Source organism: Urtica dioica, chromosome 12 (assembly GCF_054948205.1).
Source record: "Urtica dioica subsp. dioica isolate 48M chromosome 12, U.dioica_male_clone48M_v1_H2, whole genome shotgun sequence".
In the NCBI taxonomy this organism is placed as follows: Eukaryota; Viridiplantae; Streptophyta; class Magnoliopsida; order Rosales; family Urticaceae; genus Urtica; species Urtica dioica.
Genome location: NC_142767.1, coordinates 21,241,578 through 21,258,905, shown reverse-complemented (window position 1 = coordinate 21,258,905; position 17,328 = coordinate 21,241,578). Strand labels below are relative to the sequence as shown.

At 35.6% G+C, this 17,328-nt stretch overlaps 2 protein-coding genes across 2 annotated transcripts; one reads left to right on the top strand and one right to left on the bottom strand.

The window, feature by feature from the left end:
- The first annotated feature begins 11,688 nt into the window (after nt 1-11,688).
- Nucleotides 11,689-13,527, top strand: LOC149380265 (myosin heavy chain-like protein). Its single transcript, XM_089602534.1, has 4 exons — nt 11,689-12,005; nt 12,388-12,706; nt 13,054-13,112; nt 13,218-13,527. The coding sequence occupies exons 1-4, from the start codon at nt 11,774-11,776 to the stop codon at nt 13,250-13,252; spliced, it is 645 nt and encodes a 214-aa protein (XP_089458660.1). The 5' UTR covers nt 11,689-11,773; the 3' UTR covers nt 13,253-13,527.
- Nucleotides 13,426-16,557, bottom strand: LOC149380264 (Leucine-rich repeat protein kinase family protein). Its single transcript, XM_089602533.1, has 3 exons — nt 16,265-16,557; nt 14,539-15,833; nt 13,426-14,436 (listed from the first exon to the last, which is right to left on the bottom strand). The coding sequence occupies exons 2-3, from the start codon at nt 15,827-15,829 to the stop codon at nt 13,763-13,765; spliced, it is 1,965 nt and encodes a 654-aa protein (XP_089458659.1). The 5' UTR covers nt 15,830-15,833; nt 16,265-16,557; the 3' UTR covers nt 13,426-13,762.
- Nucleotides 16,558-17,328: the final 771 nt, after the last annotated feature.

The following is a 17,328-nucleotide window of genomic DNA, read 5'->3' as shown; positions in this document are numbered from 1 at the left end:
GCGGGCGAACGTGGGCCCGGCGGCGACTCTGGAACCAGGGTAAGCAAGCGAGCACGGTGGAGGTGCGAATCTGGAACATGTGGCGTAGTGATGGTGAATCTGGAACCGGCCTAGGCGCGATCAGAAATCGGTGGCGGATTTATAACCATTGCAGGCGGGCGAGCACACGAGCACGGTAGAGGAGCGGATCTAAATTCGATGGCGTGGATCCTGTGGCGTAGAGGAGGCAAATCTTGAATCGGTATATCCGTGCGAGCACGGCGGCGGCCGGCCTATGAAGCAGAGCTCAGAGAGGAAATCGAGAAAACGAGATTCCAAAAAAAAAAAGAAGACGCAATAAGCGAAGCGCCCTCTCCTCGAGCCGGAGCCGTGCTGCTTATGACGTCCGAAGCACATATGGGCAACGACTGAATTGGTATTCTTTTATTCACTAAAGATTTGTCAAGCCCCTTTTTACTTAAAATTTATTGAAATAATATTTACATATTTTAACTCTTTCACTCATTTTAAACAAATTTTAACTATTTAATTTACAAATCTATTAATTTCAATTCAATTAACTATTTAGCTAATACCCTTTTTTCTAACGCCAGGGGTTTTTTGTGTGCATATATATATATATATATATATATATATATATATATATATATGCTGAATATATTATATATTTTCAGATGTTGTAAAATTTATATATATATATATATATGCTGAATATATTATTTATTTTCAGATGTAAAATTTATATATATATATATATATATATGCTGAGTATATTATAGATATTCAGATGTTAAAATTATCAAATTGGTCCTTGGTCTAGGTGGCTCTTAGATATTTGAGTGTTTTTGGGGTGTCTTTTGGGACCAAAGAAAAGGCACGTACGTGTACGTATAGGAGAATATACGGTCACGCGTATAGTAGAGAATAGAGATGATATATAAACAATAATAGCATGCACGCTTGGTACGGTCAAATGAAAGAGAGAGTTGCATTGATTATTTATGAATTTGGTATCTAGAATTATGACGATGAATAGAAAAATAGAAGATATGACGAAGAAGAAGAAGAGAGGAAGATGATTGTAAGTGTACTCTTGCCATAATATGTTTCAGTTTGCCACATGACAATCCTACTAGGAACGCGTCTCTAGGAATCTCTCTCTCTCTCTCTCTCTCTCTCTCTCTGAAACCTGAACCTGAAAAACTACTGTACTGATCCATATCTGGATGTCTTTGTGTAATGGTGAGTATTGGTGACTCAGAAGCTGATCATGTGGCCTGGCCTGATTATTAATGTTACAATTTTTTTAACGAATGGATATTAAATTTGACTGAAATATGTAAGTTTACTGAAATCAAGTCCATATAATGACGTAAAAAAGTACCCCCACGATAAAATTAAAAGTTATTTTATTTTAATTTGCATTTATATGGCTAATATAATAAATTGAATAATATATGATTTGAGAATGAATCAAGACACCAAAATAACCACAATTGCTATAAGAAAATTATAATTGGTTTACAAAGCGGAGTATCACGGAATATCTGCATCTACACCAATTTAAAATCGCGAGATTGAATCATCACACTTTAAATAAATCAGCATCTCTTTCTATATACTATATATCGATTTGCTAATTAGCTGATTTTATATTCTGAAATAATTATGTGGCTAGAGTCTTTTATTAATGTTCATATATATATATATATATATATATATATATATATATGAAATTAAAAGTTGATGTAAAATGCTATTATTTGAAATTAAAAATATTTATATGTTTTAATTTACTTATGTAATCTTGAACTAGTAATTTTTCAAAATGATATTACAATGAAAAAGAAGCCAATTAAAATATTTATGGTTCTAATTGGGACATGACATGAAAAATGAAAAAACCTACGACAATATTTTCCGCTTTGCGATATCGGACATTGAATATAAAGGTAGAAAATAAAACAAAAACCTTAAAAATGACATTTCGTGATAGTCGTGCGCATGATTTTCGAGCATGAGATTTGTATGTTCTCATGGGACTAGCTTAAATTTGTGCACATTTCCTCTTATAGAAGAATGAATATTGTATACATACACCGATCAATATGAGGATCATTCAAATTATTTTTTTAACGACCTAATGTTAAAATGAGGTTAACGATTTAAATGATTAAATCGGTAAGAGCCATTTATTTGGATAAAATAACTAGTTTAAGACCCCAATCTCTTGCCTCCATTTTTTTTAGTATTGAGTTGATCTTTAGCGATGATTTCCCTCGATGAGGATTCATTTGATCTTACTTCGAGACTTCATTAGTAAGTCAAACACGGATTCAACTTTTTACGAGTTAGATGAGCTAGATGCGGGGCGATACCTAATTTGGACGTCGTTAGGTTTGGGTCTAACAGACTATATATATGTCAAGCTTCAATTTTCTCAGATTGTAGATAATATTTAGAATCTCACCATTAATGATATTTTATGGTTCTGTTCTTGTTTATCATTGCCATTGCATATTAATCAATTTATCACTCCTCTAATGTTTTTCATTTTGAGTTCAGTTATGGTTATCTATATTCTAGCCTAATAAAATAATAGTTTGGTCCTAAAAAAATGCTACCACAAGTTTTCGTAACCATTTGAAATTGACATTAGTGAAAGAAATTAACTCTCATATGGAAATTTATAAGAACCTATAACTTGTAATATAAAAATAGAAGAATATACTACATAGTAGATCAAATTTAAAATGAGTCACCATCTAGCAAATTGATTATTATTGATCATGATATACTTATGCCAAACAAACTTTGTCGCCATAAATAGATCGTGTGCTTACTAACATCGCTATAATTATTTATTCCATGGAGTATTGTACCCAAATTGTTCTTTTGTCTTATTTGTTGTATTGTGTATTAATAGGCATTGAAAAAAAAACTAAGAAGAAATGGCTAATTAATCAGAGTAATATGGTCAAATTGCATATATTTAGCACCATAACTCAACCATAGAATTGAATATCAATTTAGTATAAAATTTAGCGTACTGACAAGATTAACTTTTTAAAATAAAAATTTAGACAAACCACTTTCAGGCATTAGAAGTTTAGAACTAGGCCTAATTTTGATATCCCATATTATAAGTATATATTAGTAAAACCTACATTTTTATGTGTGTGTGTGTGTGTGTGTGTGTGTGAGAGAGAGAGAGAGAGAGAGAGAGAGAGAGAGAGAGAGAGAGAGAGAGAGAGAGAGAGAGAGAGAGAGAGAGAGAGAGAGATATCCAATGTTTTGTTTGGATGCAAAATTATGCATTGTCACGGACAAAATATAAAAATTGGGCAATTTCTCTGGGACTTTGGCCATGACTATATTGAGCCAAGTGAACCATAAATAACCAAAATAGACAGCTAAGAAAGAACATCGAATTCGACAAATTACCGGGTGGTCTGCTTCTGGGTATTATGTTTGCATTATATGTATATAATGTAATATATTGCACTTATATTATATAAAATCTCGTTGGTATTTGTTTTGATCTCTTTCAATAAGCAACGAGATACGTAGTCACTCACATTACTTGAGGGCTTTTTGTTACATATATTTGTTTGGTTGCTAATCTACGTTGGCAAGTTGGTATAAGTCAATTATGATCATCAAGTCCAAGATAGATGTTCAAATATATATATATATATATATATATATATATATATATATATATATATATATATAGTCACTTATCTCTATTCATTAATCATTAATATTATGATAATTTAACCCCCAACCCAGATGCCATAGATTTGAGTGTTACCGGCTGATCATGCTCATTTGTGTTCCAACGGTAATTAGATTTACGTCCCTTAATTAAAAGGGTTAGTGAGTTAGAGAGCTATAACTGAAGCCCATCTCATGAAGCCTTTGGATATGTGATCTTATTTACTGTATTATTGTTTTTTTTAATAAATAAGATTTATTTATTTTATAAAAGAGAACAAATAAGATTATATATGTGTATATTAATGGGGGGAGTTTTTGTATATATTTATGTAGAGATAATTACAAGACAAAATAGCCAGAAATGGAAACATTTCAAGTTCACGGAAGCGGACTTCCGTTCATGGGGGCGGGAGTTGGCTGATTTTTATTGAATCAATTGAAACACAAAAATGTCACAACACTTTGACCACATTGAGCAAAGACTACCGAGCACTATACATGTCGAGTAAAACTATTATTCAGACATTATTGTCTTTAATAATTACAGACAAATCTAGTAAAAAAATGAAAAACAATGATAGGTGATATATGATAGTAAATTGACGATGGAGAGATTTCTTGAGTTTGCGCGTGACTCATAGTTGTCTAGTTTTATTTTTAGTGGTGAGTTTGAAAATCATGACGTGATTAAGCCCATGATTAGGGGTGATCGTCTGTATAACCGCACAATGATTAGATTTTTATGGGGGTAATATTATGTATTCTCTCAAACGATGATTATGTCTTTTATGATGGGCCACATTTATTGGGTTTGAATAGTTTTGATTTGCCAACTTATTTTCTCTGCGGAGTTTTGCGATTCTTTCTTCTAGTCAATGGTTTTCGAGTTCATTATGCTCAGACCTTACTGGAAGTAAAGTATGAACTCCGAACGTATATTTTTGTTCTCGCACTATGTATATTTAGAAAGTAACAGAATCTTTATAAATAAGTTTAGATATGAAAAATAAACATTGACATACATGGAAATGTATTGATCATTGATTCTAAATTAGACATATATATATATATATATATATATATATATATATATATATATATATACACACACACACACACACAATTTTCATGAAACTGTATTGATCATTATTTAGCATTAAACTAGAATTTACGCAAATAATCGAGATTGAATTTGTGTGTGTGTGTGTTTTTTGTTATCCGTGGTCTTCATAAATTTGCTTTACTTAGGTCTTCATTTGATTATAGTAAGGGAGTAATAAATTTGACTTGTTTCTCTTTCTTTATTTATGTTCAAAATTTGTATATTCTAAAATGCAATATTCAAAGCATCTTATACAAGGATCCCCGCATCTTCTAAATAAAAAGAATATATGTTTCCAAGTCATATTATTTTCTAACATGGGTATTGTTATGAATCACACTACTAACCAAAAATAAATGTTGCAATTGAATGTGTGCCTTGAGGGAAAGCGGGAAGGAAGGAATAAATTAAAAGAGTCATTTATTGGTGAAAGAATAATGAAGAGATATATTAATTGTAGGAATATCATTAACTAGTTTGGGAATTTGAAAAATCAAAATTAATGAAGGACATGCATATGGGGGTAGAGCAAGATAACCACGTACGTATATGAATAATAAAAAATCTACAGTATTATTGTTAACCCCCAAAGTATTTAATACAAAAACAAGATCTATTCTAAAAAGAAGGGCCACCATTCAGAGGTTCTCTCACACACGATACTTTAAAACCTTTATATTATTATGTCGGTCTTAATTTTTTTGTGTGCCATAATAAAACAACTTGGCTCAGATTTTAATGTAATACAAATTTGTCAACAATTTAATGGTTCCAACAATAAATAATCTATAACCATATAACCTTGATCATTTGGTAACAAGAGTACTCTCAATTAGGCTTCCACTCCAAGCAAGAGATGTCGGTCTCTCTCTCTCTCTCATAACGTTCGAAAATATGTAATAAAAAATCGACGTATTTTACTATTTTTATATTAGAAATTCGTAGATTACATGCATATATATAATTATATATATTTCGAACACTGAATAAATTGCAATGATAACTACCGTTTCTATTTTCAGTAACTCTGTTATCTTAGTCATTCAAGTTACATATGCTTACTTTATTTTTATTATTAATATCAATTTTTGAAAGATGAATACCAATTGCTAGATTTTTAGAGGATCATAATCAGAATATTAATTTGTAAATGAATAAATAAACACTATGCTTTGTCATTTTTAAGAGCGGAAGTATATATATGTATTCTTAATGATATAAAATGTCGTACCAATTGTCTCAACAAAAAATTGCGTATGTTGATTAGAACGTGTCGAATACAATGAAAATTTAGTCAAATTATTTCTATAACGCGATAACAGATTAATCTAATTACAAGAAGATAAAATAAATTAGAATGAGGAGGGGTGTTTGATGATAGGTGAATGATTTAAAAGCTGAATATGAGAAAATGTTATACATTTGTATATGACAGCGAGAGAGTTTCTTTTTGTCCTATATTTGCCTTTTATACTATAGTTTTTATTGTCTTGTTTGAATTCTGATTGATTAGTTTTTACTTAACAAATAGCTTCTTTGATCTTCTTTGTTTTTCTCAATATTTTTTGGACATTATCATTTTTCTTACCTTGGTCATCAAGCATTTGCCTTTGATTTTTTTTGGCAGAAAAACTACTCGGTCGGTCTATTCGAATTTATTACTCTTATAAGTTATAACACATACATATATATTAGCATCATACTAACATTTGTATCGTTCTTATAACAAAAGAAGGAGAAATAAACCAAAACTGTTAATGTGTAGCGAATATACTAGCATAACAAGTGTTTTTTCTTTCTCAATTTAGATTATGGTACACTAAGACAAATAAAGTCTTTAAATGCGATTTTTATCACATTCCAAATATCAAAAAGTCGCATCCATTATCTAATAACTTGCATTAAAATTTTGTAAAAAATAGATACGACTTTGTTGCATCTAAAATTTAAAAATCCAACTAAAAACCAAAGTGTTTTGGTTAATCTCGATAATATTTATTAATAGTCTATTTTATATAGTGATATTTAAAAGCGTTGCATTCAAAAGTCTATTTTTTAATAGTGATATTATATATATATATATATATATATATAATTGTACGGAATATACGATAATACGATGAAAGTGACAATATAAAGTGCAACTATTTTCCTCTTCTGAAGTATTTACATTGACTTCATAGTTTGAGACGGTGCGTTTGACTAACACAAATATATATCAACTTGCCTCAAATAGATTCTTGAAATATTTTGTTGTTTTTCTGTTAATATAAAAGTAGTAATATTATATAATTACTATAGTTAAGTTAAGTATTTCTCCAAAAAAATATGTATATATATCATAGACATAGTTAATTAAGTTCGGAGTATAATATTAGATTGCAAAATGCAGATATTCACAGGCTATCACGTGCTCTCCTCGAAACTGAGTTATTCAACTATACAATCAATCTGTTCCTGATGAGATATCGATAGATAGTTCATGAAACGTGCGAGTAATTTATAATTTTTACATGCACAAATATATAAGTGAATTACACATCTAAGTTTTGACTTCATTAACTAGAGACAAGCTTTTCTTATTCTCCGTCTCTTATCAACACCTGTCACGTTCTACAGTAAAATGATTAAGAAAATTTTATCAAATTTTAAATTTCCAGATTGAAGAAAATCATGACAGGATATTACACATCAAAGTCAAACAAAAATAGAGAGCAACATGTATTATTAGTAAATTGACAAAAAAAAAAAAAAAATACTACAAATGAAACTCAATCATTGCATAAGTACTACAAGCGTTTAACAGACGTTTTAGAGCATTCTAATTCTTATCATTGAAAAATATATCTGTATATTTTGTGTGAGGTTTGACTAAAGCAAGCGTAGTGTGACACTCGTGTGTAGCTCTATTATGACCACCTTTAATATAGACTTGAAAAATAAATACTAGTGCTATCTTAGTTCTAACTTCTAACCAAGTGTTGTTGTTTTTGTGTCACATAATAATTTAGAGGGAAATATAAAATATTTATTAAAAAAGAGAGACGTACGGGAATTCATATTAATAAAATAAAACTAGCTATTTGTTGTGTATTATATTATTAGTATATACTGATTATTATAGTGTGTGAGAGAGAGAGTAAAAGGTTTTGGGAAACACTCGAGAATAAAGAAATAGAGGTTGTATGGGGTTTTGTCCTGAGACTTGACGACAGTGGGTGACCGGCTCAGCCGGTGGGCCCACACTGACGCATCACTGGTACACCAACCGGTCACCGGCGCTCTTCCCGCTTTGGCGGTCACCGTGGGAATGCCACGTGTGATCCTCCATGTGAGAGTGACGTGGCTCCAATTAGCATATGAGATGAATATCTCATTGGTTATAGAACAACTCCTAGTTAATTTTTTGATATAAAATAAAAAAATAAAAAAACTCCTGTTAATTTTTTTGCACAGAAAATAAAAATTTATATATAGTTATTCAGTGCAGTGTACAAATTCACTTTCTTGATGTGATAAGTATCGGAATCCCAAAATGCTCTGAATCTGAGGGAAGGAAACAATGAGGGACGTACATATATATTATTAGAATAAAAATAAAAATAAAATAAAAATTGGCCGAAGATAAATGCAAATTTTTTGTGCCTAAAAGTGGGGGATTTGGTGGGAAGTATGTCATATGTCTCATGTTCTCTAAATTTTTTTAGACATAGTTAGTGAATTCATATTTCATATGGAGATAATTTTTATTATGGTGATATTCTTCAAAATCGCTAAAAGCCTTAAAACTAGGAATGAAAATAATGGGGTTAGTTTAGTTTAGTACCGAAAAAAAATGAAAAAAAAAAATCCCTTTAAGCCTCGTCACGAATCATATCATTACCATATGACAAAGTTTTAAAGTACAAATTGACACATTATATAATGGAGTTCCAACGAACTTTTTTTATTCCCTAACTCAATTTATATATACATATGCATATAGTTTCCATGTTACACACATTCTTTTTTGCCGATGTGACAATGTTTAGTGAGGACTAGCTATACAAATTAATTGAAGGAGGATTATAGTGGAATGCACGTTTGTCTTTACTAAATCCACATGAAAAGTGATCGCCAACGGTTCTGTTTCCACCGCATATCAATTATCAGACAATCATGATTAAACTCATTAACAATGATTTAAACCATCATTAGGTGACTTAACCCCCAGAGTGAGTGCTTGTTGTGACAAATTAAGTCCCGGTCAGCGACATTTAAAACGTGCCACGTCAGACAGAGAATTCCACTGAATAAGAAAATGAGTTGTATATATATTTTTTTAATTAGTTGAGGGGAATTTTTTTTTTTTTTTTTTAGTGGTACACTTTTGTGTGCACTGTGAATGTTCAGTAGAGACAAACCCAGAAGACACATGAAGGTGAGATTAGGTAATTAATTGAGTTTAAAGGGTTTGATTTTTTTTAGTGACATGAATCTGATTTTCAGGGACCATTTTTTTTTTCTCTCCCACTCGTGGGCACGACCCTTTTGCCGGTATTAAAATATTAATTAAATAAGTGTAGCTTTTAGACTTGGACTTTAGTTTTAGAGTTAAGAATTACAGTAACTCAGATTTCATTTTATTTTAAAATTTGTGTTTGCAACAGAAATGAAGATTCGGTACGTGTAATTGCATCTAAAATACTAATAAACATATACGACATGGGTCACCCATGTCCTTTAGATTTTTATGGGCTATAATATTGTGTTACAACGCTTGGGTTTTTATTTTTTTTTATTATATTTTATTGGGAACTGGAACATATTAAATTCATGTATTTGGCATTCCTATGCATTTATGTTCTTCATTCGTGACTTTCGGGGCTTCTTAATATCAATTTGCAGGTGAAGTGGCCCGGGTTTTATATAGCTAATTTATTTTTATTTTTTATTTTTATAGTATATAGTTTCCAACGATATTATTTATATCATATTTAAATGTTGTACACTATTTTTCATAAATAATTTTACTTAAATTACGATCCCACGACATGATAAAGGCTCGAGGCATGACTAAAAATTAAAGCATGTATATATAAGCCCACGTTCGATGCAGTTTGTAATTTTTATAATATTTTATTAGTCATTCTTCATAGCTTTGATGATGAAAATGGTCCTTTTAAAGTTTATTTTTTCACGGAAAAAAAAACAACCATGAAAAGAAACGTTAAAACGCTCATAGACACTTTTGTATATAACATTTTCTTCAAAAGAAGAAAAAAGAAGATTAAGAGCAGAGGAAAAAGAAGGAAAAATGGCACTTTTAGACCAAAGATTACTGGAAATCGAGATTCCAGAGCATGAGCGTTGCAAAGGAAGAACAAAAAGGAAAGAAAAGAGACGATAAAAAAATTTAATTGGGGATTTATCAGTTTCAAATTTAATGATCTTTTACCAAGCATGTGGTCAAGATTCTACGTATTTGTATCAGAAAAGTGTAAACGATTTTTATTCGTTCAAGGTCGTCTCATTGAGCAAGTCGTGCAAAGTACAAAGTTGTATTTCAATGGGCCAAATTGTGTAGCCCAAAAAATATTAAAGATCTGGATTTTGGGCTGATTTTTTAAAGAGAGAAAGGAAAGACAAATGTATCGTTTCTAAATATACGAATATTAAATAAAGAAGCTAATACTAAAAAATTCAAGCTCAGAAACAATCTGTTCGCCATCAGATAAGCGCTAAGATGATACTTCAACGAAAGAAGCCTGAAATTGAGGCTTTCATTAAAAGTTTAGATGAAATGAAAGACACTAACTCACGATAAAAATAGAAGAGTAAATGAAAAATACAAAAGCATTATTCATGGAAGACGGTAATAGTTAGATTAAAGTTCGAAAATAGGTACTATCTTTTTATATTTTTACTTCACGTGACTAAAGCTCGTTTCCTCTCATTTAGGGATTCAGGTACACCAGTATAAATAAATTGATGAATAATTAGAAGAAACTACATGTAGTACTTTTTAAACTTAATCTCAAGAATAGCATCTTGATTAATATTAATTCAAAGAATTATTGATTCCATGAATTACATTATTCATTTACTATTTTATCATTGGGTTGTCGTTTATCAAATATGTCGTTTGTAAAAAATGTCGTTTTTTTGGGATGTCGTTTGTAAAAAATGTCGTTTTTGGCAGGATGTCGTTTGTCAAATATGTCGTTTTTAGCGGGTGTCGTTTGTCAAATATGTCGTTTTGGTGGGGTGTCGTTTGTCAAATATGTCGTTTTTGGTGGGGTGTCGTTTGTCAAAAATGTCGTTTTCAGTGGATGTCGTTTGTGAAATATGTCGTTTGGGAGGATGTCGTTAAATGTCGTTTTGGTGGGGTGTCGTTTGTGAAATATGTCGTTTTTGGTGGGGTGTCGTTTTTCAAAAATGTCGTTTTCAGTGGATGTCGTTTGTGAAATAAGTCGCTTTGGAGGATGTCGTTTAAAAAAATGTCGTTTGTGAAATTATTTTTTTGTGGGATGTCGTTTGTCTGTCGTTTTGGGGATGTCGTTTTTGTGGGAAGTTGTTTGTCATATATGATAAAATCATCTAAATTTTTTCATATTTTCCAAACAACTATTTAAATTAAACGTAATTTTTTTTTTTATCTGCCATCATGTTTTATGATATAATTATTATAAGATCATTTTATAATACAGTAATTACCTTTTTGTTATTATTTTGTTAAAATATTTACTTTAACTCTTTTATAAAGATATATATAACCCAACGACCCGACATAAAAATGCCAACTCAGACATTGAAGAACTCCAGCTGGCAGTGCGCTCTGCGCACCCCTACGCAAGCTAGCTCCCAGTGTTTTACACGTCAAGTATACTTAACCACCCTCGAACCTGTCGACCACCACTTATCGAACAATACGACGCTGCATCGGACCCGATCCGACCCGACCCGAGCGAAATGGAGCGACTCAAGTCGCTGAGGCGGGTCCAGATCGACGATTCTCCGCCGCCGATGTTCGACGACGACGGAGGGACGAGGCTTCTGTCGACGGAGAGAAATCTGTCGGAGGATCAAGAGCCGTTCATGGGAGTCAAGGTCCGCCGAAAAGCCTCTTTCCATCGCGAATTCAAAGGAGACTATATCGACCTCCCTTCTCATCCTTACCTGATCAAGCTCTTACAGAAACAAGGTCAGATTTCGATAGTAAAAATAAAACGTTGATTCTATGTCACGCTCGGTGTCGAATCGATTCATTGTCTTCGAGAAATATCCGAAACGAGCGTGTGTTTGGAACTTGGAAAGTAGGATGAAATAAATTTAGAATTCATTGTATTTTCTGGTGTTAGAAAATTTAAGGGAAAATGTATATCTAAAAGTGAAAAATGATGATTCAAACAAATTTGAACATATATGGTGTTAGAACTAAGAATTTTGATCTTCCTTCGGTCGCATGTTTCTTCGAATTTGCCTTTTCTTTCAAATTTTCACATTCCATCGAAAAATCAGAGCTCCAAATACAGTCTTATAGAATGAGGTACACCATTGATGGACGAGTGGAGTTTGTTGTGTAGGTGATAATCAGGTTCTTTTCGCGGACAGAGTGTTGAAGTTTACGGGCTCGGGGAAATTGAAGAAGAGAGTTCTTTTGGTCACGGAGTTTGCCATTTATGTGGTGGATCCGGAGTCGGATTCTGTGAAACGGAGAATCGCTCTCCCGGCCGTGGAGAAGATGTGTTTGAGCGAGCTGAGCGACAATTTCTTCGCGATCGTTGTTCCGACGGAGTACGATTTGCTCATGGCCAGCACTCGGAAAACGGAGATCGTCACCGTGTTGGGCGAGGCTATAAAGAGCGCTTCCGACTACGAGCTCGAGCTATCTTTTTCAAACAGGTCAAAGCTTCTCTACTCTTCTCTCTACCTTTTTTTTTTGTTTTTTGTTCAGCTCAATGTCTGTCTCTGTTGTAGTTTTCATTGATCAAGCGTTCAAGTCTCTGGTTTGGTCTGGTCTGGTCTCCGAAGCAGAAAACTTTAAAGTGTTTTTTTGCAATTCAATATGGTAGTGAGATTGAAATCGAAACTCTCGTAAATATCATAAAGTCATTTGATTTCTACGAGAAAGAGACTACTTATAGTTGCAGCACTCTAGTCAGAATAAGAGTAGATAATAATATAGGCTATTATCTTTCTTCAAAGAGTTGTTTTTTCTAAATTCGTGTTTCACTTTGTGTCTTTGATAGGTTCGAGTACCATGCTGGTGCCGAATTTGTTAAGGAGGTTCATTTTGAAGAAGTTGAAGGTAGACTTTTTTTTACTTGCATTGTTGACTGTTCTGATTATCTGAATCCAGATTGGGTTTTATATGCTTCTGAGTTGGGTTTCACTTCTTTCTGTCAAATTTCAGGAGGAGTGAAAACTAGAATCATCGTCTCGAAATAACTTTTTCCGATGCCAAGTTGGTACTTGCAGACACCAAAGAGGATTTGAGTTTCACAGAAATCTGTTCTTTATTCTTGCATTGCCAATGAATTGCGAGCTTCCATTCCATCAATGGGGAGAAAAGTTCAGATACACGTCCCGTACAGTTGTCTTATATAGCAAAAAGAGAAATGTTTTTGTTTCTTTTTTTATTCTTTTCATATTTTTCACTCAACTGGTCATGATGCATTGAAACCTCGGATCTTTTTATCAATACATTCCAAGTTTTTTCTGTCTCTCTTTGTGTCGAGATAATCAGATTTTACCAACGCTTTATCAATCCCAAAAACGAATGGCAGGATATGCATATCAGAGACAACAATCAAGCCCCGATTGTATAACATACCATGTAAACCTCATTACAGATAAATTAGGAAAACTATCGCAACAATCATTACAAATCTGGTCGAAGGAAGAAACAAAAAAAAATTGTAACTGTGAGTAAAAGAAAGAAAAAAGAAATAATTAAAATTACTTCGGAAGAGAAGAAGAAGATGAAGACGGTCCTACTATCTCAGCAACAAAGTCGGGGGTCGGGATCGGAGTCGAGACCTCAGAGGAAGGCCTGGTTCCGGTGTTTGGCTGGCGAATCTCCTCGAGACTCTTCAAAACGGCGACGATGCTCGGTCTCTTCTCGGGCACTTTCAGAACGCAGCTCATCCCGAGCTGCAACATCTCGACCATCTCTTCCTCGATGTTTGGGTACCTGAGGAGCTCGACGTCGAAAACCTCGGCGGTCCACTCTTCCCTGACCACGGAGTTGACCCACCTCACGAGGTGGACCACCTCCTCGGTCCCCGTGGCGTGCACCGGCGACTTCCCCGTCAGAAGCTCGAGGAGCAACACCCCGAAGCTGTACACGTCCGAGGCCGCCGTCGCCTTCCTCGTGTCCGACACCTCCGGCGCCCGATACCCGGCCGCCCGAGACACCGGCGCCGGAGTCGGGTTCATCAGAGCCGCCAATCCCACGTCCGACACGCACCCGTACCCCTCGGGGTTCAAAAACACGTTCGCCGCTTTCACGTTCCCGTGGACCAATCGCCCCGAATTGCACGTCTGAATGTGGGCGATCCCTCTCGCCGCCCCCACGGCTATCTTCACCCGTGTCTCCCAGTCCAACGGAACCCGACCCGGTCCTCTTCCACCTGCAAAAAAAAAAAAAAAAAGTCAAATCAGATCAGACGGTTGCTTGCGGGACAAGTAACCATTTTAAAAAAAAAAAAAAAAAAGAAGAAGAGAATTTCTACCGTGTAGCATAGCGGAGACGTTCCCTTGTTCGTAGAAGTCGAAGACGATGAGCTTCTCGTCTTTGGAGTAGAAGTAGGCTCTGAGCGGGACGACGTTTTCGTGCCTGACGTTCCCGACGATCTCCATCTGCGTCTCGAAGTCGCGTCTCGGGACGGTGACTTCCTTGAGGCGCTTGACGACGAGGGTTGCGGCGGCGTCCTCGAGCGCCGCCTTGTAGGTCGTCCCGAACGTCCCTTTCCCGAGAACCTCCGCCGAGGCTCTCAGGAGGTCCTCGAGGTCGAAAGCGAGGCTACAGCCCTCGAAGAAGAACAGCCGGTTCGTCTTCTCGTGGCTCTCGCCCGACACGTCGCCGCTCTTCTTCTTCGCCTTCTTCGTCGTCGCCGCCGCTGCCGAGCTTTCCTTCTCCGGCTTCGCCTTCGCCGAGGCCGCGGCCGAGGCTCTCGACTTGGAGCGCAGGACGAGAAAAAGCATCGCGATCGTCACGAACACGAGGACGCAGCCCCCGATCGCGATGCCCAGGAGAATCGGCGCGGCGATTCTCCTCCTCCGCTCCCTCTTCACCGGAAGAGCCCGAGGGATCGGCGGCTGGGCCGAGAACGAAGGAGGGACCGCCGCGGCGGCCTCCGTCGTCAGGCCGTTCCCGGCGAACGCCGAGCTCGGGAATCTCAGCATCGATCTGGGGACGGTTCCGGTGAGGCTGTTGTTGGCCAAGTCGATCTCGTCGAGGCTAGGGTTCCTCAGATCGGGGACGGGGCCGGAGAGCGAGTTTCTCGAGAGGTTGAGGACCGAGAGCTGAGTGAGATTGGCGAGGGAAGACGGGATTGTTCCGCTGAAGGCGTTGTTGGAGAGGTCGATCACCGAGAGGCTCTTCCACGCCGAGAAGTCGCGGGGCAGCGGGCCCGAGAAGTTGTTGGACTTGAGGTAGATCGCGGTGAGGTTCGAGAGGCGGTCGAAATCGGGCGGGAAAGAGCCGGAGAGCCTGTTGACCCTGAGGCTCAGGACCTGGAGCGAGGAGAGGCGGCTGAGAGTGTCGCGGGGGATCGGGCCCCGGAACCCGATTCCGGGGAGGTGGATTTCGACGACCCTAGCGTGGTCCGCGTCGCAGAGGATCCCGGTCCACTGCGTGCAAGCCGAGGTGTTGATGTCCCAGTTGAGGCTCTGAGGGTGAGACGAGTTTCCGAGGAAGTCAAGCAAGGCTTGTCTGTCTTCTTCTATGCTCGCATTGACGGAGAAACAAACCACTGAGAGAGTGATAAGGATGAGGAAATCTGTAACCCCCCATTTGGCCATATTTCTACAAAAATAAATAGAGTCGGAATTAGAAACGTGTTGATGTTCAAAAAGCCGTTTCATTTGGTTATTAAATTAATTACCTCTTTTTGAGAATAATACTATTGATAGAATGACCAACTTTAAATGTGTTTTCGGTCAAAAAAAGCAGTCCTGAGTTTGAAATTAGGGAAAGAAAACAAGACGTAATTGTTTTTTCCGTTGCCAGACTTTGTTAGGTTTGGTTTTTTTTGTCTGCTTGATAAACATGAGACCATACCGAACCTCCTCAAAAGCTACAAAAAAAAAAAAAAAGGAAAAGTCTTTGCTGGTGGATACAAATCAATCTATCTCAGCATGAAAGCAATAGAATCACGTAAAGAATCCATTTTTTTACAAACCCAGATCAGAAAAGGAAAAAGAAAAAAAAACCAGTTAGGTAAAGAAGAAACTTACTTGCCCTGAATGTAGATACACACACAGACACAGCATATAGCTTTGTTAATGATTCATGATCCCACCACAAAGAGAATGCAGTGAAAATTATCTCTCCCTCTCTCCCTCTCTCTCTCTCTCTCACTCTCTTTCTCTCTCTACTTCTGTATTTGCTCCACCAGAGGGGTTGTTATACAGATCCAAGAGAGGGACATTAAAGGCTTTTCGTTGCGGTTATAGAGAAGGTGTTAGTTAAGAGACTAGAGAGAGTAGAGAGACTAAAAATATTTTATTAATTGAATAATATATATTAATGAAAATAAAAAAATTTGGGGGTGGGTCTCAATGAGCAATGATGATGATAATAATGGGAATGAGCTGGTAGTTTGCTTGCTTGCTCAAACAGACTCAACTCTTCAACGCATGTGAAGCAAGCCTTGAGACGCCATTAATTAAGAGAGTTTTGGAATTGAGAAAATAGGAAATGTGAATAAAGGTCAATATTTTATAGCGCACGAACAAGAAATTGCATGTGGATTGTGACATCGATCGAGCGAGAGCGAGAGGGACAAATCAAGGCAAAATATATAAAGAAAGAAAATAACTCGTTGCGCTTTTTACAATATTCACATTCTAATTATGTATGTAGTACATTGGAAATTTTGCTATTTGACCATTTTTTTTTTCTTCCTTCTTTTGGTCTAGTAACATATTTCATGACACATTGACTCTCTAAATTATATTTCAAGACAAACATTTTCGGAATCCACCAGATCAGTGTGATTTTATTTATCAAATTCCAGAAATAAGTCGTTTATTTGAAGATGATAATTCTCTTCCTCCTTATATTTACAAATACTCCATAAATATCTCATTTTTATTTATTTTACACTATATTGTTGCTATTTTAAATAAAGTTGTAACTAACAAAGAAAATTTTAAACGATACTATAAGTATAAATAGTAAGAAACGCAAGCCAAATAAAACCAAAAGAAAATATTGTAAAACTAGATATTCTCGGAGTAAGAATGGGATGTGAGGTATTCTCATGAAAAAAAAAGGTTTTTAGAACAAGGTAGCTCTG